General features: G+C 35.0%; 1 protein-coding gene across 4 annotated transcripts in view; it reads right to left on the reverse strand.

Moving 5' to 3' along the window:
* GULP1 (GULP PTB domain containing engulfment adaptor 1) overlaps positions 1-24289 on the reverse strand; it is a 152814-nt gene that overhangs the window by 13138 nt on the left and 115387 nt on the right. For 2 of the 4 annotated variants that reach the window (XM_035331065.1, XM_035331063.1), the window contains exons 5-10: positions 19129-19227; positions 16687-16824; positions 14890-15006; positions 14410-14502; positions 5805-6029; positions 2855-2993 (exon numbers count right to left, since the gene is read on the reverse strand). In XM_035331065.1, the coding sequence (XP_035186956.1) occupies positions 2855-2993; positions 5805-6029; positions 14410-14502; positions 14890-15006; positions 16687-16824; positions 19129-19227 (811 nt within the window). The remainder of the gene's footprint in view (positions 1-2854; positions 2994-5804; positions 6030-14409; positions 14503-14889; positions 15007-16686; positions 16825-19128; positions 19228-24289) is intronic. The other 2 variants (XM_035331067.1, XM_035331066.1) reach the window with 1 other exon arrangement.

A 24289-nucleotide genomic window follows, 5' to 3' on the forward strand; every position in this document is an offset into this window, starting at 1 on the left:
AGTGAAATAAATGTTGGACAATTCAACAGAATGTTCCTCTCCACTCGTCTCTGAGATAAGATAATAATGCTGTGCCAACAAGAAATACACATATTAATTATCTTTCACAATAACTTATAAGAACACTTGCAGTCCCTTACCCCATGATCTGAGGAAGCAGCAGTATGGTGTTTAACACTGTATTTTTGGTTGCACTAAGTATGTGTCAATCTTTCAATTAAATAATTATTGTACTGGGCTGCAATATCTCTGTTTAGCCTGCAAGCCAGTCACTGTAAAATCAGCATTAAAAGAAGTAATTCTCAGAAACATTTTGAGTAGAAATACAATTCTGGAAAGGTCTTTTGTTTTTCAAAGAGTCACTCTTTTGTAAGTATTATCTAAAGAGACATCATGTATATGACCAATCTGCAAATTCCTGCCCAAAGAGCATGAACTTTTCTCCTTTAAATTAGTCAAAAAACAGAACACAACAAAACCTATTTGCTGTTACTTAGATACCCACTGCTGTGTAGACATTTACTGAGAAGCCATATTGCTCTACTGCTGAATAAGAATTGAAAACTGCAAGAATCTTTTCCCTTTTAAAAAAGCTGAAATGATTTGGAGATAACCTTTCCCAGAAAAGGTGAGTGCTGTATTCCTCTTCCAGTATTTACAATCCGAGGCTTTATGAACTACTTGCTGAGCACTAATCAAGGTAGAAGACGTCATTTATAAAAATGATAAAGAACAATAAAACCATCCTATAATTTCATCAAAAATGACAGAAAAAATGCTCAAGTGCTGTGACAAAGAAAGAAGAGATAAGAACACAAAAAGAAGACCTCAGAAAATCAGAGACTCAAAACTTTGGCTCATCTTGGTTGCCACCTATCTGACTTGTACTGGAGAAAGGAACGCCAGCCTGCCTCTACTGGCAGCAATAACATATAAAACAATGCATTATTGTACATTATTAATACTGCAACATAACACAGCTTGAACGAAGTTCTTAAGGGATCTGAACTTTCTCGTCTAAGACACTAAGTCCTTGTTTGAATATAAAATCTTCTTCTGTTTCAAAGTGCATTTTTGACATATGCGAAAAGATGTTAATAGTTGATGAATGCATCAGTTTGCAACATATAATGTACCAGGACATAGACTGAAAGAGCAGGGATCAACAGTATACACAGAACAGTACATCGTTCTGTAATCTCCCTCTGAAGTTTGGCACGCAGAGGAGCACGCAGTATTAACAGGCAGCTGACAAGATGCGGCACTGCCTGCCACGTCTCTGAACTCTGTAAGCTTAATTTAAATGCAAATGAATCAAGTATAAAATAAACACAGCACTTTTAAACAGTGCACATCGTTATTTATCATTTTTTCTATATTAGAAAGTCCAGTGAATCAAGAAATACAAAATCACACAGGTGGAATACTCAAGACCACTCAGTTTTGGGTGCTGACTTCCATGTAAACCCCCAGTTTGTTGCAGTGGAACCAGGGCAGGATAACAGCTAAAATAATCTTGTCTTATAATTCAATTCAAGCTACTATTTTTGAATTTGGATATGCATATTGAGATAAATTTTATGACAGTATCTGGTTTGTATTTTTGTGGAAAAAAAAAAAAAAACAGTAGTGGGGGGGCTGTCTTTTTTCTGTTCTTTACAAAGACAAAAAAAGTCTTACTATAACAGTTCAGTTTCTAGTAAACTATTTGGTTTAATATTCTACTAAACTATGAACATAAACTATTTTAATACTTTTTAATTCTGTTAATAGACCTTTAAAAAAGTCAAATTTGATTGAAACCATAAAATATAATGAAATAGAGTAGATTTATTTATTTATTATTCAATCCACACACTCAACATCTCTTCAGAGGGTGACATCTTTGTAAGCAACTGAAAAGAAAGGTGTGTACATAAAGTGTTGGGGAAGAGGCTCGCTGACTGAAGTTTTACAATGCATCTTTATAATTGTGCATAGTTTGCACTCATACCCGAAAATTCTATGTACTAGCAACATTCCCCCAAGATGGATAGAAACTCTTCAAATATGGTGTATGGTGGCAGACAGTAACACTAATGTTCCTTAGCCATACTAAAATAGGCATGAGAGAGAGAAAGTACTACCTTCAGACTGACGTTCCTACAAACTCCAACATTGTTTGTGTGCTTGTTTCCCTCTCCCTCGCCTCCCCCCAGGTGGTTTCCAAAGCTTTCAGAAACAATCTCTGGACTCCTAAATGACTTCCAGTGAAGCTGAGAATCTTAATCTAACGGCCTTCAAACATTTGGAAAATGCATTTGCTATTATTAATCATCTTTTAGAGATTTTCAGGAATTGCCCACTAATGTTGAGAGGTTCCTCAACTATAAATAAAAAACAAAGCTGTAGATGATATATGAAATGTAGAATTAAAAATATTATTCCATGACTCTACAGTTTGAGGGATTTCTTAAACTCTTTCTCTTCTGCATCATCATTCACCACACTTATTCCACCTGCTACCTTCCCAAGAAACAGATTTTAGGTGCTACATATGTGGCTTGACAAGCAAAGAACTAAAGGGAAGTCAAAATATTTTCTGAATTAACTATGAGAAACATACTATAAAAGAAAAGGCAAATTACAGTCCCCATACAGTTTCAGCACGTAAATACATTTGTTTATAATGTAATTTGGCAGCAACATCGATGACTGGGAAGATAGTATAAAAATTAAATGTCATTATCAAACGTGATTTACAAAAAACATACCTGGCTTTTCAAGCAAAATGTATGCAAACCTCTTCAGAAGCTTTATTAAAAAAATAAAATAAAATGTAAGAAAAAATTAGGTCAGTTGTCATAAAACTTACTGATCTCTGCAGATCTACTGGGTACTGGAGGAGGCTGTGTACCATTGCGAGTAGGCGTTGATGACTGAGGGGATATGGGAGAAAAGGGAACCATATCAAAGATGTCAGTGGAGGGTGATTTAGGTGTCACACTGCCTGCCTATAATAAGGACAATAAATATTAGGGCAATATTTCACACGGAAAAAAAAAAAAAATCACAACACTGAATTTTTCAGCATGCAGATAAGAGCTACAGTTTCAAAAAAGTTAAAAATAAACATCAGCATGCACAAAACAGCTCCTGACACCAAGCGAATGGCATTTGCAGTTCAAAGTCTCAGACATGCTAAAACTCCCCAATACATAAGCAGCACTGTAATTCTTCCATTTTCAGTAAATCCTGTACAACTAGGAATATAGCATGGTTAAACCTGAAAAAGCTGGTGATAAGCAGTTCTATATTCCAGAAGTATCAATACAGTTATTTTCACAAGATCCACTTTAGGAAATATGGCAACAGCAATACGCTACATTTCTGAATGCACAGAACAAGTAGCTAAAATTAGAAGACAAAATCCCAGTGTTACTTTTATACTATTTCTTCCTTTTGTGACCAAAAAAAACCCCACTGTAATCAAAGCTTCACATGCATTTTTTGCTAAGTAACAACCTGGACACGAGATACAGTGAATATTGATTTTCAAAATAAAAATCTCATCCTTCACATAGAATGAAAGGAATTAAATTCATAAAGCACAGAAGGTTGGCAGGCTTCTAAAAAATACTGGATGAGCAAAGAAACCCCAAACATGACAATTAACTACCGCTCTAGAGTCATATTTATTTTTTAATGACTCATTCCTCCTGCCATCTGTCCATTAATTCAGGACACAAATGAGGCACAGTCAAATCAAAGCATACTGAATGTTAAAACAGGTGACAAAATAGTTTAAAATTCCCGTTGACAGGCTGAAGGCAAAATGCATATGGAAAACTAATGTCAATGGTATTAATTAGATGTCTCAAAAACCTACATTCTGCATATAAGAATGACACGCTGCTGTGCACAGGCAAAATCTGCTACTTTTAAATAAGACTCAATTTGACTGAAATATTCACATGAAAATTTTTAAGCACAGATTAAATTAAGTCAGATGAATTCTTCTATTCAGAACACATGAATACCACAACGTGCCAAATGGGTGGTTTTTGCAATGCTGGTCCACGAGAATTTTATGGCCCTAAGTCTTATTTTGCAGTGTTTCTTTCTTTAGTGTCTCTGCTGCAGCAACTGCAGCTGCCCGCTCACGACACATTACACGGATTTCTAAGCCAAGCCCATAGGCAGCCTTGAACTACATCTGGAAGCGGTAGTGGCTGCTGGGAAGGAAAGGATATTGATGCATGGTCTTCCTCAGTACAGTGAGAAAACTAGACTCTTGGGCCCTACGTTACATATTTCCTAGGAGTTTTGAATCCATACTTTTAATTTAGACAAGGAAAGATCTAAAACAGTTCAATATTTCCAAAAACCAGGAATATTTCTAACTGGGTATACTAAAATGCCAAGCACAAAAGCAAGCCACATTGTCATAGGCTGCTTTATTTTTATTTTTCCCCCTTATTTAAACAAAAAAGAAACAAAAGAACTTCCTCTGTCATGGTATACCCTGTCAGACCTGAGCTGAGCTTCTTAAAACAACTAGTTTTAAAGATTTTTACATACACAGATCCCTTACTGACCTCAATCTGAGAAACAGGGTAGCAATTTCAAATATTTATTGTGAAAAGATTTCAGTGAATATTCCATCGACACAGTCGCCCCTTATTACTGCATTCGTGGACCTTACATTCGCCTCTTGGTGCTTTCATGCATGGTCAGAGATTCAGTATAATTAGTGTTGAAGGAGATCACAGGAAGACATCTGATCTCCAAGCAGGGCAATATATATGCTTGACCCAAAGTAAACATACGAAGTGTCTTGTATCCCATTCATCATACAGACAAAACCATGTCTAATGGTAGGTAGGTTTTGTCTGCATCTGGAAGGTGGGATCGGTTCAATACATAAGTGCGTGCCATATATTAATCTACAGTTAACATTTATAATCCTGGAAAGACTCTGAAACAGTAAATACTAACATAGATTCTTCTTATTTGCTAAGTGTTTATTGCTGCATAGAAGGTGGATAAATAAGGAGTATTTATGTTTAGTCATAAATGAGCCTTTTTGGCACAACAGCAAAACTCAAACTTTATATTGACATTTTCTGTCTATATGCCATTTTGTTAAATTTGATGGACATTTTGAGTATATTTAAGTAAAAATGTCTGCTATTTGAAGAAATGTGTGCTTTAAATACCTATAAGCACAAGAAGCGTTTTTATTTAGTGAACACATGCAAGAAGCCATGGATTGCCAAATACAGCCAAACGTTACTTGCAAATGGAAGAGAAGTTGAAATTATTAGCATATTGCTATGAAAAAGCATTGCTTATAATTAAAAATAATTTTCAACCTTCATTTTGCACAGAGTTTTTATAAAGTATACTAAAATGTAGGTAACTGCTGATTACTTTTCTATCAATTCACGAAGGAAATAAGCCCTTCAGACTGGACCTTCAGAATTGCTTGATTTGAATAGCTATTCTTAGTGTAACAATTTCAACAGAAGATTGATAGATAGCAGATTCATTAATGGACTAATTTTAAATGTTGGAAAAATAATAATTTTGTTCTGGGGGTGGGAGAGAAAAAGTTACATAGAAACAAGAGCAAGCCTTTGCAAATTCCATATTTTAAGAGTACTGCTAGAGAATCCAAGATACATCTGCTCTGTCCTTTAACCACTGTACAAAATGCAAAAAATTTAACACAAGTTAATACACAACAGAACACAGGAAAGCCAAAAAAAAAAAAAAAAAAAAAAAGGAAAAGAAAAGAAGAAGCTTTTGCACAGCAGGATTACACGAGGTCTCGGGCAGCTGTATTCACTGGTTGGCTTTGGAAGACCACTTTTTGAAGGTGGTGGTATTAACAATCCAGTTGGTAGTCTAGAGTCAGGAGAACTCCTAGGAGTAAGCGTAATGGAAGAGATATCTAAACAAGGAGGTGAATCCTCATTGTTACACCAGAAAAAAGTAGAGGGTCTTTGAAACATATGTTCATCATTATCACACTTTATGTGCAGCAGCTGAAAAGGAATCACAGAAAGAGAAAACATTCTGAGGAACTGAACGTGGTAATGTCAGGGAAAGATGAAAAAGACATTTCATACTTCAAAAGAGTTTGTCTGCAACTTGCTGGTCAGTGCCATAGTGATGTTACAAAACTCAGTAATACTTTAAAATAAAAGCTAAAAATGTACCACAACAAGAGGTAGCCCAGTGTTAACTGGAACAAAGACGACCCGCGCCTTGATAATCACATCGAAACAAAATGAAGACAGGGATCTTTTCTAAAGTGGACACGTCAGATTCACTGACAAATGTCAAAATCCACCAACATAATAGCAATATCTCACACGTGCATGTGTCAATTAGCAGTGAAGCATATATTTGGTATAGAGTAATAGAGTTACTCTGGTGGTTAACACACAGGCCAGATTTTTTGTTCTCCATACAAGGAAACACCCACCACTCAAATCCCACAAATATTTATAGAAAAAAATAATAATTATTTAAGTAAAATGTTCTTTCAATAGAAGCTAACGGCACACAAATTTTAAGGCTTATATCAAGACTAGACTTTGTTTCATTTCTTTATCTGTAGAATTTGTGTATGGAAACATTTATGGACCTGCCATCTTTTCTGTGCATATGAATAATTCATTGAACCTGGAGAACACCATTTTCAGTAGGTAAATCAACACCTGAGATCCTTTGTTGCTAAACAAAAGGATCCTCATTCCCCTACAACAGCAGCACAGGATCCAGGACAGAATACATTTTGCTGCTGCAGCAGGAAAAATGTTGACGGTTTCAAGATTCTCTGGATCTCTGAAGTCCCACAGAACAGCTTCTAACAGAGGCAAATGCGTAACTGTCAAACCACAATACCAGATGGCAAAAGCATCCACCTAAGACGAGAGTGATAATTTCAGGGTTCTGGTCTGAATTAGACAGACAAGGACCCGAAGCTGGCTGTCTCACATGAACATGGAGTATTTAAGTGCACATTCCAGCAATATTAATTGTGTATTGAAAGCCAACCTGAAGGTGTTGCCCATTTTGACTAAAAAAAAAACAAAAAAACCTCCCTTAAATTTTGCCTAAATGAGAAATATCTGCTATGCATAATGGGTTTCAAATGAAATTGATCTTTTCTAGGTGAAATTAGAAACACACAGCCTTTAGGATTGATCCTGGAAAGAAAAGCAGAAGGAAAATGACTTCAAATATTTGATGTAAGAAACATATCCAACCAACCCTTCTGCTGGGGCCAAGGTGTAATTTCTACCTCAAAAACAGGTTTGCATCATTAAAGCAAGGTTTTAGAGAAGGACAGATTCATCTTTGAAACCTAACAGAAGGAACTGAGCATATGTGCAGACGCTTCTTCTTGGCTAGAGCAGGAGTTTACACACTTAGAAGGCAGGAACAGGGCCTGTGCTATAGGTACCTTGCCTAAAAACCACTCTCATGAAGCAGTGGTAGATATGTGCAGCAAAAACGTCTAAGTCTACTTTCACCCTCTTCATATAGTGTTACACATCTGATATGATGGGATTATTTCATTAGAAGTTTGCATAACTCCAGCAGATCAGGAATTAATCAATGATTTTAAACTTTTTTTTTTTTTTTTTCCCATTATTATGTATAAAATGGAACATTTAAAATCCTTTTGAGCTGAGTCTTAGTTCCTTGCTTCATTTTCCATATACAAAAGTCAGGTTTAGGGCCTGGATATCCAAATTTAATAACAATGCCATACTTAGGAAAACACTAACAAACACCACAAAACTCTCTATTTCAAAATTTGCAATTTATAAGAAAAAAAATGGTTTTATTGCAATTATAAAGAATAATTCTGTATTGGGAATTGTGGAACGGAGGATTTGGAATGGTAATGAATAAAAATAAAAGAAAAAAATATTTATATTATTTTGCTTATTTTTTTCAAGAGTGTTACTAGGCTACAAGCAGATGACTTGCAAAGCATTTTTCTTCCGCTGGCATGTAATACTTGCTGCTATACATATACATGGAAAAAATAGAACTCATAAAAATAAATACTGGAAGATACTAAATATAAACAGTCAAAATAAAGAAGCAAAATATTTCCCTGGAATGCAAAACAGCAGAGAATTAATAGTTTCCATTAAAAAAGCAAGTATATCACATTAAAAAACAAACAAACGAACAAAAAAACAGACAGAAAGCAGTAGAATGCATATAGGATGCAAATCTGCAAAACAATACGGATGAACTGGATACACAATAGTATAAAAGTGAAGGAGTAGAAAACAGGGAAAGAAAAAACATGAGCATATTCCAATTTGGCACTCTCAGCAGAAAAATAAAGCAAGTGATATGCCAGAACTGTTTTCTGAAATAACTGAAATCAGCATACAGGTTTTTTTCCTCTCTCTCTCTCTCTCTCTTTCTTTTTTTTAAACATTTCACACACACACATTAAATGAGGGTAACAGGTGCACGTGTCCCATGCTCCTCTAATTCACTACTTAACATTAATAAAGGTCTGATCAATCAATATCTTTAATGCCCTAGACTTGCTAAAAAATAAATAAATGAGGTTTTGGCAACACTACCACGGTAAGAAGTATTGACCAGGCACCTACATATTACATAGTCTTTAGTCTTTTCATAGTTGCAGTCTATTAGTCTTTTTCAGAAGACTTTGATTTTTCTCTCTTTAAATTTCTTATCCTGAATAATCTTTTTTTTTTTTTTTTTTTTTTTTTCCTGTCTAAAGTTGGAGTTAGGACATTGTCTCAACTTACTTTCTTCTCTTAACCATATTGGTCAAGAATAAAGCCTTTGAGGTACGTTTGAGAAGTATCAGACATACCCAAAACAGATTAACAATTTCTTATCTTTTTAGAGGTTCCTTAGTGGCCTACAGTGGTTTACTGTTCAGTCTACTAAAAAAACCTGATGGTGCTAACTGTATGTAACCACAACCCACATGAAGGCCTTGTGTACAGCTATCCCAGGCTGTTCACTAAATAACACCAACAGTATAAATAGCACAAATAAAACAAAAACAACATGTCTCATCAAATAGTGCTCCCAGGGATGCATGGATCTTTGGAAGTTGGATTTACACATAGTAGTAGCATCCAAAGACTTATTTTGATATAAACTCAAGCAACTTCATCATAAGTAAATAACAAAATGAAAATCAGATTGTTCCCACATAATCAAGACCAAACGCAAGAAAGACCAGTGATTAATGTATTGCCAAACCATTAAAACAGATGAAAAGTAAACAGCACAGATACAAAAGTAATGGAAATTTTAGCTGTACATGCAAGGGAGTGAGAAAAAAGAGAAACATCCCATGCCAACATTTCCCATGGCGCATGTAAGTGCAGCTAACCATACTACGGCAACCAGACTTCAATACAGTATGCCCTTCGCTGATTCATTCAGGAAGTGACAAAAAGTGACAGTTGCTGTTGCATAATACAAATATGTTTATATTTTAGTGACTGGCTCATAAAAGTTTCAGCAAGACCAGCATACTTAAAAACATCAACCCCAACACAGAAAAAAAAGCTAAGCAGTTTATTATTTACTGAACTTGCTAAACAACCTTAAATCTAAGAAACTACAATACCCAGAGAGAAAAAGTATGTAGAAGATGGATAGTTTGATGTTTGACTTTCACAATCGATTTTATTCTTAAGTATTGATTATATGATATGTTTTTTTTTGGTTGGTTGGTTTTTTTTTTTGTTTCTCACTGCTTTTAATGGCTTCTTTTATAGGTTCAGAAAGAAGTTTGATTTTTCTCATACAGTTTATGAACTGATAGAAAAGGCAGCTAACTTAGGTTGAGGTTACTTTGGCCATTTGTCTAGTTTTGTTAGGGATGCTAACAATCAAGAAACTTGAGAATTTTGACAGCAGATATATTCCTCAAAAGCAGAAACCTACTTGCTGTCATTACTTTAAAATAAGTCCTCAAATAAATCCTTACATGGCCGGCAAAAGATCAGCAGTAGAAGCAAGAAGAATCAGGAAAGCAGTTTTAGATTAGGTTTCCTTTTGTATTTCCCAAAAGAGCCTATAATTTGACTATATATGAACTCTAGAAAGAAAAGTCACTTTTTTCTTGAAAATGTTGTCATTATCATTTACAATTTTAATGAGTTTCATGGAACAACTGAGAGCTAACAACTAACACCCATTTCTTTTCATTATCATTGCCTAAAAAAGAATACAATTAAAACAATTGAACATGGATGATCCAGCTGGTAAAAACACTCTCATATGTAAGTTATCAATCTTCAAAAATATTTTTAATTCTGTGTTCACAGTGAATCTTTAGCTTATAATTCACTATTTCCTCTCTTAGTTAGACCACTGACAATTTTTGGAAGAGTGACTATGCGTAATATTCTTTAGACATGTTTTGTTATTAGAGAACGGCAAATTAAAAAGTTTTAACATTATGTTTTATTACTCAAGAATTCAACACACGATTACATGACCAACTCCTTTTGGAGAGGTAAATCTGTCAGTAAAAATCACATATTGCACTCTAGAATAGTACTAATTTGTTCTTAAGCATCACAGACATAGAGTAACATCTTTGATACTATAGACAAAATATCTTTAAAATACTTTGGAAGTAAAAGATTATCTGAATTTTTAGTCTTGATAGTAATATATTTGATCTTGAATACAATTCCAGCAAACAGCTTTTATGTACGTCTTCATACTTAGTTACCAAGCCTATTTTAAAATATGAGTTAGAAAAGTTTATTTCAGGTGGCAATCTGGAGTCATCTGCTCAGAACCAAAGCATGCTGAGACAAGGTGTTCTTTTTTTTTTTTTTGTTTTGTTTTTTTTTTTTTAAAAAAAAAGTGCAGTCATTTATTTAATCCTATACACATATTAATTTATACGTCCACAGTTTAAAGAAACTCATTTTCTGTCTTTTTGATACTAAAGTCCCATCAGAAGACAAAATCTGATCTTGCTTATTGGAAAATGATCTAGGAATCAGAAGACCTGAGCTTTAGCCTCCCTTACAGTAAAAGCAGAAAATGGCTTTGTGCTTGCTTGTTTGTATTTCTCTAGCAACAGTGTCCAGGGTCAGTGAAATAATACAAAGAGAGTAGGACTTCAAGTTTCTAAAGGTATTTTTCACCTACATCATTTCATTAAAAATTAACAGGAATACTAATGTGTCTAGAGTAATTAAAGAAACCAAAATCAATAAATTTCAAGAGGAACCAACAGGACTAAAGAATGCTATACTGGTGCTGCAGGCAGACACAATGGAAAAAAATGTTTTTCAAGTGACAAGTGGGAAAGATATTCTATTCTAGATCAATAGTTTAACAAAGAAAGCATGATAGTGGTATCGCTTGGTGTCTGTAACTGCATACTACAGGTGCAATAAGTACTTAAAAGTCCAAGCCTTCCCTCAAGTGGAAGAAGAAAACCACATCCACTGTCAGCCTAAAATGACATCTGCATGGCTTACAGCTCCCTTCCATAGGGATGGGGATTGATGGAGAGGATGTTATACACACGATTCAAATGTTTATATTTGTCATGTTCTGGGAACTGTCATCACAGCCCCTTGCAACATCGTGGGCTTCTGCAAGTATATGCTTGTTTAATCAAGTTGCTAATGTTGACTGCTAAAGAGCTAAAGCACTTGCTGATTACCAAGTGCTTCCAAGACCACGCATTAATCACTAAAAGAAGAGCACAGTCAACAACATAGAAGATAGGAAAGCTATTTCAGCACATCTGGTAAATGTTAAGAAAGAGGGCAAGCAGTGTGCAAACAACCAAAACAACCTAGAAAGCATAAGATCAGAAAATCCAAGGTATTATTTAAGCATAAACAGAAGCAGCCTTACAACAATCTGTAGTTGGCTAGGGAAACTAAACATTTTGTTAGAAATTACAGTGCTGCCAGTTAATGGCACAAGTAGTATTATCAGAGTAGGTATCAAGTATGAGAGCTTAAACTTGCCATCCCTTATTAAATGATCCCTCTCTAGACCACAGCACACAAAGTAACAGCGAACTGCACTGATACAGTCCATGGGGGGGGGGGGGGGGCAACATCCTTAAACTACTTCTGCTCTCTTCTAATAGGTGCTGGGGCTTTACAAAGTCATGTATGAAATGATAGCTGATTTGAATTAGGTCTGTAAGATTTACTGCAAAATATAACAGACAATGAAATGTGCTATGAAGTGTTCATAATCTCCTTCTTTCATACATGCTTGTTGCTCACATAGTAAAAGACGAAATATTTATCACCAAATCCTATCTGCTGCCCTTCCAAGCATCCCAACTTACGGTCCCTTCATCAAACTCAGTCTTGGAAATATTTATGCTGCTTCTTCCTTACACTGAAAATTTTCAACCTACATGTTGCATTTGTATGTACTTTTATGCTAGCACAATCGATGGCTTTAATTTAATTGATGCAATCTAGTTTAAAGCAGACCTATTTGAATGATGTCTCTTGGTAAAGAACAAAATGTGATAGTGTTTGGTGGATATGACTGTGTTTCTATCTATATATATATTAACTGAGAAAGACATTTTCCTAAAAATGTTTACTTTTTATTGATGGGTGCACATCTCATCAAAAAATCACATAGGTTGGAAAGTCACCTAATCCAAACTCCTGCCCCAGCAGGATACATTTCATTGGAGCTGCTGAGGAACATGCCCAGCAAGGTTTTGATTATCTCCAAGGGTATAGATTCCTCAGCAGGTCTGGGCAAATTATTCCAATGTTTATCCAGATAAGTTATCTAAGACTATTTTATTGTGACAGCAAAGTAGATATTAAATAGACTGTTAGTTGGCTCTTAATGCAGTTCTAGTCATGAGAGAATTCAGAAATTTTAAAGATTATTTAATATTTTAATATTAGTAATCATCAATAATTAATGTCACTTTGTTGTAGCGTGATATTTAAGCAATATACATATTCATTGTACCAACAGTAATTAACAATAAAACACTACCTAGAATTTACAAATAGCTGTTCCATCTTAACCCCATCTTTAATAATGGATAAGACACTGCAGAATTAAAAGAGAAAAGTGCGTGCTACACACACACTAGAGAATATTTTTCTTGGTCACTGTTAATACATTAATTTTTTGCTACATGCATTTACCTAGTTCAGTAATTTAAATTAAAGAGAACCATGCCCATCATAAAAGGCTTCAGTGTCTGTTTAATTAAAAATGCATTTATATTCATAAATACAACAAATTAACTTTAATTATAATTAAGGAAAATAGAATATTTTACCAAATTGATTTAAAATGTAGCATATGGGAAAAGCTAATCTCCTTTTATTGAATGATTCATAAGTGAGAAGACATCCACAATTAACAGTTTTAACTTGTGGGAGTTACGCAAAATATTTATAATTTATTGTGCTTTCTCTACTAAATAGACTTTAGGAAAATGAAATGACCTTGACTTTTCATCGTGCAAACAAACACCTAATCAATACTAAGGAAGACTATAGACACTACTGAAAAACTGTAATCACTATCAGCATACTTTGACATTGCCCACATTTTTGAACATCCATTTAAAGATAAATGGTGCACATTCAGGGTGGGAAGAGGGTGGCCCAAGGTACACATCTTAAAAGCAGTATGTTTTTTTCTAAGATTTTAGTATAAGTACATTAAGAACAATTTATTTTTACAGTTACCTAACAGTGCATAGAGAGAATAGGCTTTTAAGAATGGGAGAGTCATTAGGCTCAATCTGCAATGCAATTTGCATTTTTATGGGTCCTGCTTAGACACAAGACACTGTCAATCAGTCATTTAAAAATAGTTTAGTCATCTATAGGAACTGGAACAAGCATTAGAAATTTTGACTGTTGAGGAACCCTTAGGAGACCCTTTTTACCTGCCATGCTAGCTCCTGAGGCCCTAATGACTCCTCGAATGACAGACAAAAGGTTTTAGAAGTCATTCAGAAAGTGGAAGGTGTAAGTAACGATATGCTTGTGACAGAAAATTTGTAGAAAAAAAACAAAGCAGTGTTCTCGAACCAGATGCTTTCAGTTCAAAACAGAGTTGTTCGTCCTTAGCTAGCATGCTTAGATATCTGCAAAGGAGTATTTACAGTCTTTATGCAGCAACAAATAGGTGTGACAAGACGCTTGAAGAACTGCAATGTACTGAGACTGCCATTTGTACTTTTGTTGTGTCACAATCTTACTGTTACTTCAGTACTGCATTTCTACAGATTTGTGACATGATCACTTGTGTTAATCATAATCATTGGAAACAGCATGGATACTAATAATTATCAAAACACAGATGATTATAAATTTAGAATAATGTTAGATATAGGAGTTATGTTCTTGTACTTACTGGAGATGCATGTACTTGTGTTATTCTTAACTGATTTTCCAAATCCTGAACTTTGTTCTTCAGTTCTGTGTTTTCAGTTTCTAATTCTTGAATCTACAAAGCAAGTGGTTATTGCAACAGCTATTGGGGTATTCATTCATTTCAACAGTATCTATAACTTGTCCATTTACAATAAGCTTTATCTGAGTTTTGGTAATTTAGAAGTAATGCTTAGCTAGTTATCTGATTACAAAAAAAAAAAATCACTCTGAACATCTGTATCTTATATATTTCAACATTTCATTTCTGTTAGTCACCTCAAAAAGATGGAAGAACAAAATATTGCTTCATGCTTATCAGGTCTTTAGTTAGTTTTCTTTTTAAGTATCTGTTGAAATTCTTACTAATCTGAGAATGGAAATAACGCTGTCATAAAAAACATAACATAATTACAGCAGAATGTTCCTTTTATCTCTTTAGAAGTTATAGTTCAAAACTTACTCTTTTCTGTAAACCTGCTATTTGTTTTCTTGTCTCAACATCTTTTCCTCCGGATTCCAGAAATTTTCTGTAAGCCAAGTCAAACGCTTGACCGATTGTTAAAGTTATCTCTTCCGCCTTCACATAAAACAAATTGAAAGTAGTGCATTAAAAATATTTTTATAATTACTTTCATTTCAGGTGATCACAAAATACTTTACACAACGCATCACGTTCAAAGGGTTTGCTTCCTTTATCATGAAATCAACACTGAAAGGAGCATGGCAAAAGCTCCTTGGCAAAGTACAGAAAACATGACGAAAGCAACATAAAAATATCCCAGCCTCTTCTCCATCAGTACAACATTCAGTAGGGGTGTGTGAAGACCTCAGGTCTAGAGGAAGGGGAAATTAATGCCTCTATCTCTCTCTTAACTGGGAAACAGAAATAAAACCACCTTTATAAAGAAAATAAAATAAACTATTTTAAGCAAATTAGACTGATTAAAGAAAAAAATCCTTACACAGGACTGCTTTAGAGGATAACTGTTTAAGTTAGTAAAAGAACAATGTAATGGATAGGGACAGTATGCAGTCCTAGTTATCTTCTTGGAAAGATACGGGTTGGCTGAGGTGGGATCCTTTGAAATCTGAGGGTGCTGGTGAACAAAGAGTGAAAGGGAAGAAGAGAAGTACAGTTAATGGAGTATCAGAGCAGAGGGAGGAAAAGGAAGGTTGGCTTTGAAGACAAACATCACCAGCGTGCAGAAACTGCAAGGGCAATTTAAAATCACAGGAATGTGTGTAAAAGAGACAGGATAGAAACGGAGAAGTGAACAGATGTGTACAGCAATTCTGAACAATGTCTATGTAATAGAATGATATATAATTACACGTCAATTCTACATAAGTGAATATGCAACTCTTTTCTAAAAAATAAAAATAAAAAATGATTTCCCTAGTGTTGCCTTTGTATATCTTAGCTACTGCAGAACAAATCAGAAAGAGAGGCTCTAGATTAAAACAACAACAACAAAAAAAAACAGAAACAACAACAAAAAACACACACCACCACCTAACCACTACCACCACCACCAAAAAAACCTGCAACTAAGCATCCGTTTTTGGTGTTGATTCCAGTATTTTTATTTGTTAATTACTTTCTGCCAAGGAAAACACATGACACGTTTCAAATAGACACCATTTTCTTCATTTCCTATCCTGAAGTTTATAATACATATATTTTCTGCTATTGCACATTACTGAACAGCTGCCCTGCTTTATCTCAGACATGAGAGAATGTCAGCGGTTGGTGAAACTAATTCTCTGGTTGCGGGTCAAGGCACTAAAAACTTGACGTGGCAAAGGGGCGGGAGGAAGGACAGAGAAGGGGGACTGCTGTAATAAAAAATTACCAAAAACTGAGGAAGAGAGGCTGAGGCAGACACATCACCAGAAGAGGCTGTGACAGTACCTCAACCACAGGCTTGCAGTAATCTCTGCAAACCAGCTGTGCAAACATTTCAAGCTCGGTGGGATGCACTCTGTTCTCAGAGTATTTCACACCCTTGGCATAGGATATTGAGCTGGGGAGTAAGGATTGTCCCAGAAAACCATCTTAGACCAAAAAAGAAAAAGACTCTCCTTTAAATTAATGCACCTAATTTACAAGGCACTATATTAGCAAGAAAGGTTATATCAAAGAGAGCCCAGTTAGCAAGCAGACAATTTGCCTTTGTTAACCATTCTTGCTTAATCTTAAAAGCAAATGCCATAACCGGCACCCACATTCTTCCAAAGAAAAATCTTGCATACTTACACACTTTTCACTGTCAAATACATAGCACAGATGCTTATTTGATTCTGAGTCTTTGCATATAAATGTAAATATCCTCTTGTCAGTTTTATCGTCCGCACAAAATGATATCCTATGGAGCTGGCAATTATGCTGAACCTCCTGCAAGTAAAAATAAAGATTATTTTCAAGGAATTGCTGCTATACTTGCTTGGGATACAGAAAATCTCTGTATATGAGAGAGCCCAAGAAATGGACTTAAGAGTATAACAAAAGTTAAACTCATCTTGTCTAACAAATATTCCCATTTTTATTGAATGTAAGCAGGAAGTTTGTATTTGGATATTGTTTATTTGGACAGTAATTTCTGTTCTAGAAAACTTTGTTTTTATTTTTTGTTATTGTTGCTTTCTGTCCTTGTGCAATATATTCAGGGACTGATTATGTAAAATACTTTCTTTATCCAGATGCAAACCATCTTCAGATTTCATCATCTCCCAGGTTTTGCTAAAATGGTTATACTAGAATGAGTCACTACCTTTTTACCTGAAATGCAGAAAACAAAATGAATTGTTATCTAGATACAGGACACTGAGAAATAAAGTAGAAATCTTAGTAATGGCTTGTTTAAGGTGTAATATAAATAGCTTTTAACAGTGTTATTTACATATTGTAGATACTGTATCTCATTTTCCACTAGAAAGCATGTATGAGCTACTTAAAAAGTTGCAGTTGCAATGTTCTTCAGCTAAGAGAGCTTGATGAAACTGAAATAAAAAAAAAAATCAAAAGAATTTTTTTTTTTTCTTCAAGTCTCTTCTTGGTATTTTATTTTATTTGGCTTATTACATGGGAAAGCAGTATTTGCTTTAAAGGAAAATATGCAGTTTAGATGTGAACTATTATCTATGGAAAAAAAGTTTCTGTGCAGCACTGGGCTTCCCAGATTGCATTTACCTCATAAACAAAGACATGCCCTCTCTGCACCCAGCATTTTACCCAAAAATGTACCATATGGGCAATTTTTTCCCCTTCTCTTCCTCCTGCCCTAACTGGGTTCTCCTTTCTCAATCTTTACAGCTACTCTTTTGTGCATCCTATTTCTCTAGTGTCCCCAAATCTCACACACAAATTTTTCCCATTATAGTTCTTTAACAGGGGTTATATATAATACCACACGCTTGTTTTGGCTCTTTTAGGTTCATAGATCACTGTAACTATTTCATATCATTTAAGGACAGAACTATTAATTTTTTTTAGTTCCCCTTTTTTTGAATGTTAAATATGGAATCAGGTCCTGATACATGAGCAGGCCTCCTGTTCCTATCACAATTAATAGTCATCATTTCATTTAAAACTGTTATTTTGAAAGGGCTTTTGCCAGAACATGGGGTTTGGTACCTCCTTCTGCCATACAACGTAAGGAAGATGCAAAATCTGCAATGAACTTGACGTGGATATTTTTATCGCCTGTGTTTATGAATTACTGAATTGTGGTTCTATCACAAGTTTGAAGAGAAAATAGGTTGCAAGCAGATAGAGTCCTGAACAAAAACTAGCTTTTCTCCAAAGGCGGTATCACTCTCTGAATGGTCGTAATTATTCCAGAACTAAAAAGTAGCAACAAACAGTTCGTTCAAATCCAAGATGCAACATATGCATAAAAGACTTAAGAGCGCTCATATGTTACAAATTGCTGACTACGGAATAATTGCTCGTTTAGCTTGATCGTATTTATGTAATTCTTCTTCTTTGAAGTCTGTGAGAAGGATGTTTTGCTTAGTATGTAGCCGCTTCCAAAATACCAGAGCAAACAAACAAATCAAAAGCCCATCAGTGGGATGACACAATGGACCACAACTGCTGAAAAGGCAGGAATTGTTAGATGAAAAGCATACAGTAGTCCTTACGGCCCAAAGCTTACAGACAAATGGATAACACCTGAAAAACATAAGCATTCTAGGGAAGGGGGGGCAAAATAATAAAACTCAAAAATACCAGAAGGGAAGAAAAAAATGAACGAGTTAAAGAAAGGGAGGTGCAATTCCAAAGCAGCATCATGAGGAATGAGTCACTGCAAACAAACCATCTCCTCACATTCACGAAGAACACCTACGTGGGGGCACCTATACCATGGCAACCACTTGGAATGGGATTCACCACATGCATATTAACATACAATTAACACTGCATTTTCATCTTCCTCAGAGTTTAAAATCCTGGTGTGGAAGGATTATAAAAATTAAATCCCGCATTAGCTCAAGTCTGTATTTCTGAGCATCACGTACCTTCTTGGGAAGATGTCACATACATGTTGTAAGAGGAAATGGCATTTCAAGACAATGTTTTCATCAACAGAATGGCTTTCGTTGTAATTGTTTTTAATATATAACAATATAAACATTAAAAGCAGCAACAGCCATATATAGTTACTGCTTTAGCATCGCAGGTAAGTAAGTCTCTTACCTTTGTTTTTGGATCTAAAATTTTTACTCCATAGATTGAAATTTGTAATTCAACTTTGGGAGTCTTCTGGCCTTCAGATTTCTTGATATGTCTTGCAAACTATAAAATGAAAAGCATTACAGCAATCACATCACTATTTCTTTTTTCAATTACTTCTCATTTCCTCTTAACTTCTGCAAACTGGAGAAGAACCTTTCTTCTCCAACAAGCTCTTACAAACACCACCAACCATTCCCAAAGACATATTTGGTCACACAGGTCACACAACAGCGTTTCTGAGTGCATACTATAGAATATTCCTATGCTTATGAAACTATAATTTTAAATTATTTAGCTGATTCTCTTGAAAATATTATCTGCAATTTATGCACTTAATTTACAGTGTTACATCGAATTACTAGAACAGTAGAAATACAAAAACCTTCAGACAGACAGTATGTTAACTGCTTGCTGCTTAGCAGTGAGCATTATTATTTTTTCCACATGACACTAATCCTATATGCATTTCCATACAAAGTCATGAAGGGTATGTATCATTTGTTTTAAGAAAATTAATTCTTTTAAACAGGTTCAGTATGAAAGCACTACAGCTGTCAACACACAAATATTTGATCTATCATATTTTCAGGATCTATTTGCTAACAGTTCACTAGATGATGGCTAGACATTTCCTACAACTGGGTCATAAATCCTATTTAATATATTTTCCATCCTTTTATAAATCCTTTTTTAACAGCTGGATCTGACTTGCCTTTCCTTGAAGAACACTGTGTCCAAAATAAACAAAGAGCCTAAAATTTGCTACTGCTGTCAAAAGAAGTGTCATGAACTTAGGTAACTTTCTCAGCAAAGATACGGCATTGCTCTGCCTTTTGCTCTGTTACCAGCCCTTTTCCTCTCCAGCCTTTGACATCTGGGAATGCTCCTTTCAAATGCATAAATAAGGACAATAACTCACTGAGGGCCAGAGGAGCTCGAGTCTCTGCTTGGCACCTATATGAACACACTCGAAGTTGTACCATGCTTCCAAGTAAGAGAACTACAAAAAAAAGCCCGCCACAGTGAAAACCCCACACCACTCTCAAAACTGACCTTTAAATCTTACTAGCCATTTTGTATTTCAGCAGCTGGGATTGCTACAGTCACTGACCAAGTATTTCATAAAGGTTTGTACGTGATGACTTTCTACAAAAAAACAGCTGTTCAAAAGTTCAGCAAATCTGAACTTCTTTTTTTTTCCTGCCTGTCTTCAGTGTCATACATCTAGCTCTTGCAATTTATACATCCTTTTACTCCTACTTGCCTTCAAACACATTTCTCACATATTTAAAGTACACTTTTTATACAGTCTAATAGCAATCCCATAATCTTTATTTTACTTAAGGTGGGTCATCAAATATGAAGTTTTTATTTTAAAAATAGTGTTTTAATTGAAAAAAAATGAAACAAGTTTACAGGCATTTTGGCTATCAATATTTTTTGATTTTCTAGGAAACTTCAAAATTGCTGTAGGAAAAATATTTTCTTTAATAAAAATTAATCCAACCCGTCCTTCCCCAAAAGACTTAACTGTTATACTACCAGTTAAACCTGTTTGATTTTTATGCCTCTGCTTTAAAAATACGTGATAGGCCAACAAATGTTTTATCAGCATAGACTTTTTTAAAGATGAATATAAAATGAAATCATCTGCAATTTTTTATTATTATTATTATTTTAGCTTTCCTTTCTGATTCGTGGTTTGATTATAAACTTTTAGGGGGTAAAACTTCAAGGACACACGTGCTGACTTTTAACAGGACAACAGGGCTCTGTGCTTGGCTTACTCTGATACATGTAAACCTGAATGACCACAAAACACACGCAACACCTGGAAACCTTGGGCATTTCAATTCCCAATGCACATCACAGTGCACAAAACCATACCTACCCCATAAATAATAATCCCGGAGCATGCAATGATTTGGAACAGCCTTGAACCTGAATGAACACTAGCTTCCTGGTCCCATTCATTATAAGGTAGATGTGCACAAGTATTTCTGTGCAGTAGTTAACAAGAAGGATAAATAATATTCAATTTTACTGAGTTAAAGCCATAGTGCACGTTAAGAATGTTGATGAAAGGCTTGGGTTTCCAACTTTAATAATCTCATCAAGAACCTGAACAGCTACAACATTAAAACATTTTTAAACAAGTCAATCTGAGTAACTTACACAAGTTTTAGAACAGCTGGCCAAAGCTTGCTCCGAGTAGTCAAGAAGTCTTATAACACTGAGGAAGTTCCAGAAGATGATTCCTGCCAATACTAAATAAGGGTAAACAAACTGATCCTACCACGTCTCTGCTCCCAAAAGGTATATGTAAGGTTCAAGAACTGAAGAACTTAAGCAAAATGAAATTAATGATGATCAAAAACCTTTTTTGAAGAAAAAAAAAATGCAGCTTGTCAAAATAGACAAGGTATTTGACTAAGCTTTGCATGCCATTATATTTAGGAAATGAAGCAATACAAAGAAAGTTTTAGTGAAGCTAGTCTCCAGATGCAGTTATAAACAGGAAATTGTCATTGGGCAGATATGTTTCTAATGTATTCCAGCAGGCTTTATTTCTTAAGCATGACAGTATTGAAAAATGACCAGGAAGAAAATAATTACTAATAAAATTTGCAGGCTGAAAATAATAAAAAAGATTAAAAAATGAGATAAAAGGTTACTAATGATCTGTAGTGAAATCTCAAATCATTACAGAGCAAGTCTGCAGAATAGCAGTACTGATCTAGTGGCAAATGTAAAGAATACATTGCCAGTATGCAAACAAGCCACCTCTGGTGCAGTAACAACTTTTCAATCATACATTTGGGAACAAAATTTCTTTCTTCAGAGATAAACCTATGAAGAAAGAATCAAGTAAGTCTTGGTGTCATGGTAGGCTTTCCACAAACTGTAGACTCTTCTCATGATGCAATGCTCAGGAAGAATAATGCAATCCTTGGATATTTTGAATTAATCCTTAAGAAGACCACAGAGGATGCAATGCATCAGCTGCTTATGAAACCACAACTCAAATTCTACATTCTGAAGTTTTCAAATTCAGAGGAATGTTGACAAAAAAGAGAAAACTTACTAAATATTTGCAAGAGTTAGCAGAGGGCCGGAAAGGTGCTTTATAAGCAGCTCTGTCAACTACAGAAATGGTGCAAATCAAAAACAAGTTAATCATGGAAGACATAAGGAAAAGAATCTCTTCACCATGGATATCCAAGAGAGATGAACAAGATTTTAAATCAAAGGTTGACTGAGATCTAACTGAAAAGTACGTGTCGATAAATTCAGAAAACCTGTAGCTATTGTAGCTATTTTCTTAATGCTTTTCCTGCCCACTCTGTGATCTGTGTAATAACAGATACCATACAGATAAAGACGAGTAATTTTACTTGTATCGGACCTCTTCAGAATGCCTGGTTCAGCCACCTCCTAAACTTGCGTAGGTTTTGACCAGCAGACCTGAACCCGTACTCAGGTATCTGCCACTTGATGTTTTTCTCCTCTCCTTGTTACTTCTGCGTGTTCATTCTTGCTAACATGGACTCTCAGGGGCCTCTGGACACAGGAGTTTTACACTCCTAATTTTGTTCTTCAGCACATGCTGCAAACAAAGTAATATTTGTAGCTCACGTAGTAACAACATTATTTAAGAGCGTAAAAATCTGTAGCCTCCCATTGGCATAAAAGTGGACAATGATACAAAATTATAATGAATCATAGCATGGCTTGGGATGAGATACAACGGTCCAAATTCTTAAGCAGTTAGCTTATACATATACTGTTCTCAGGCATGACACCCAAATTTGGCCCAATCATAGTATGAACAGCTCAGTAGAATGAGATAGTTTTTATTTAACTGCTTTAGAATTAACATTGTATTTTAATATAGTTTAAAATAATTTAATTCCCTTTAAAGGGAAGCAAGATATACAAATCAATCTATTTTCTATGGTATTATTTTGCTTTTAAATGAAAGAAAAAACTTCCATGTCTTATCTTTTATTAAAGTAGCAGGGAAAACAACATATTTTCATATTATTTTTTAAAATATATTTGAAATGCTTATGCACTGAGCATTAGTAAACTGCAATCAGAAGGCTAATTAGCAGACACAACATGAGGAAAATAAACATTTCAAACTCAGACAGGAGCTTCAGTTAAAAAAAAATAGTAGTTAAAAAAAAAAAAAAGTAAAAAAAAAAAAATAGTAGGCTACAAAGGTTCAATTCCTTCATTTTACAGACATCCAGTGTGTCAGACACCACATGTGCCACTTCATGTGAACATCTTTAAAGGTGTCTGTTGGGGGGTAACATAGTTATCTAAGCTGAAAGACAGCTTTCTACCAAGCTTTGAGAAGATGATTTTCCTCTACTTTTTCATAACAACATTCACTATAAAGAGATGCCTGACTAAAACAGTCACCATTTCTTCTAGGTCCTATTATGGTCCAAGCTCTAACGCACATCTTATGTGGATCTACTGAAATTATGATATTTCAGGTGGCCTCAAAGTGATTAGTGCAACTTACATAATCCCTGTTCATTCATAATTACTGAGCAGGAAGGTGGGTAAAAGAGAACAGCCATAACTGAAACAAGAACAGCCCAAAACACAAAAGTGTTTACTTCCAGTTTCTCCCTAACCCTGCTCCACAGCACTTTCTTACTAGGGGTCTGGCTATGCTGCCCTTTCCATCTGTTGTGCTGATCTTGCAATCTCTCCTCACCTCTGGCAACCCTTCAACATTTTGACAAGGTCCAAATTCATTTCTGCAGACTAATTGAAACATTATGTCCCTCCTTAATTAAAATAACGTATCATTTTACTTTATCAAGTGTGATTTGACATTTACACATTTGACTAACATAGACTTATTTTGATCCAACATCTTGATATCACTTTGCTGAGTATTTATTTCACTTTATAGAATTAACTAGAAAACTGAAAGGAAAACAATTGTTCGTAATAAATTATGGGAACAGTCCCCCTTATCTGCAGAACATCAGCTCCACCTGCTGGTGAAAGCAAGTTCACAGAGTTGCATGCTAGTTTTGCACATAACTTTATTTTGACAAGTGAAAAATTCTGTGTGTTGTATGAGTGGAAAGCTTTT

The sequence above is a fragment of the Oxyura jamaicensis genome, chromosome 7 (genome assembly GCF_011077185.1).
Source record: "Oxyura jamaicensis isolate SHBP4307 breed ruddy duck chromosome 7, BPBGC_Ojam_1.0, whole genome shotgun sequence".
Taxonomy (NCBI): domain Eukaryota; kingdom Metazoa; phylum Chordata; class Aves; order Anseriformes; family Anatidae; genus Oxyura; species Oxyura jamaicensis.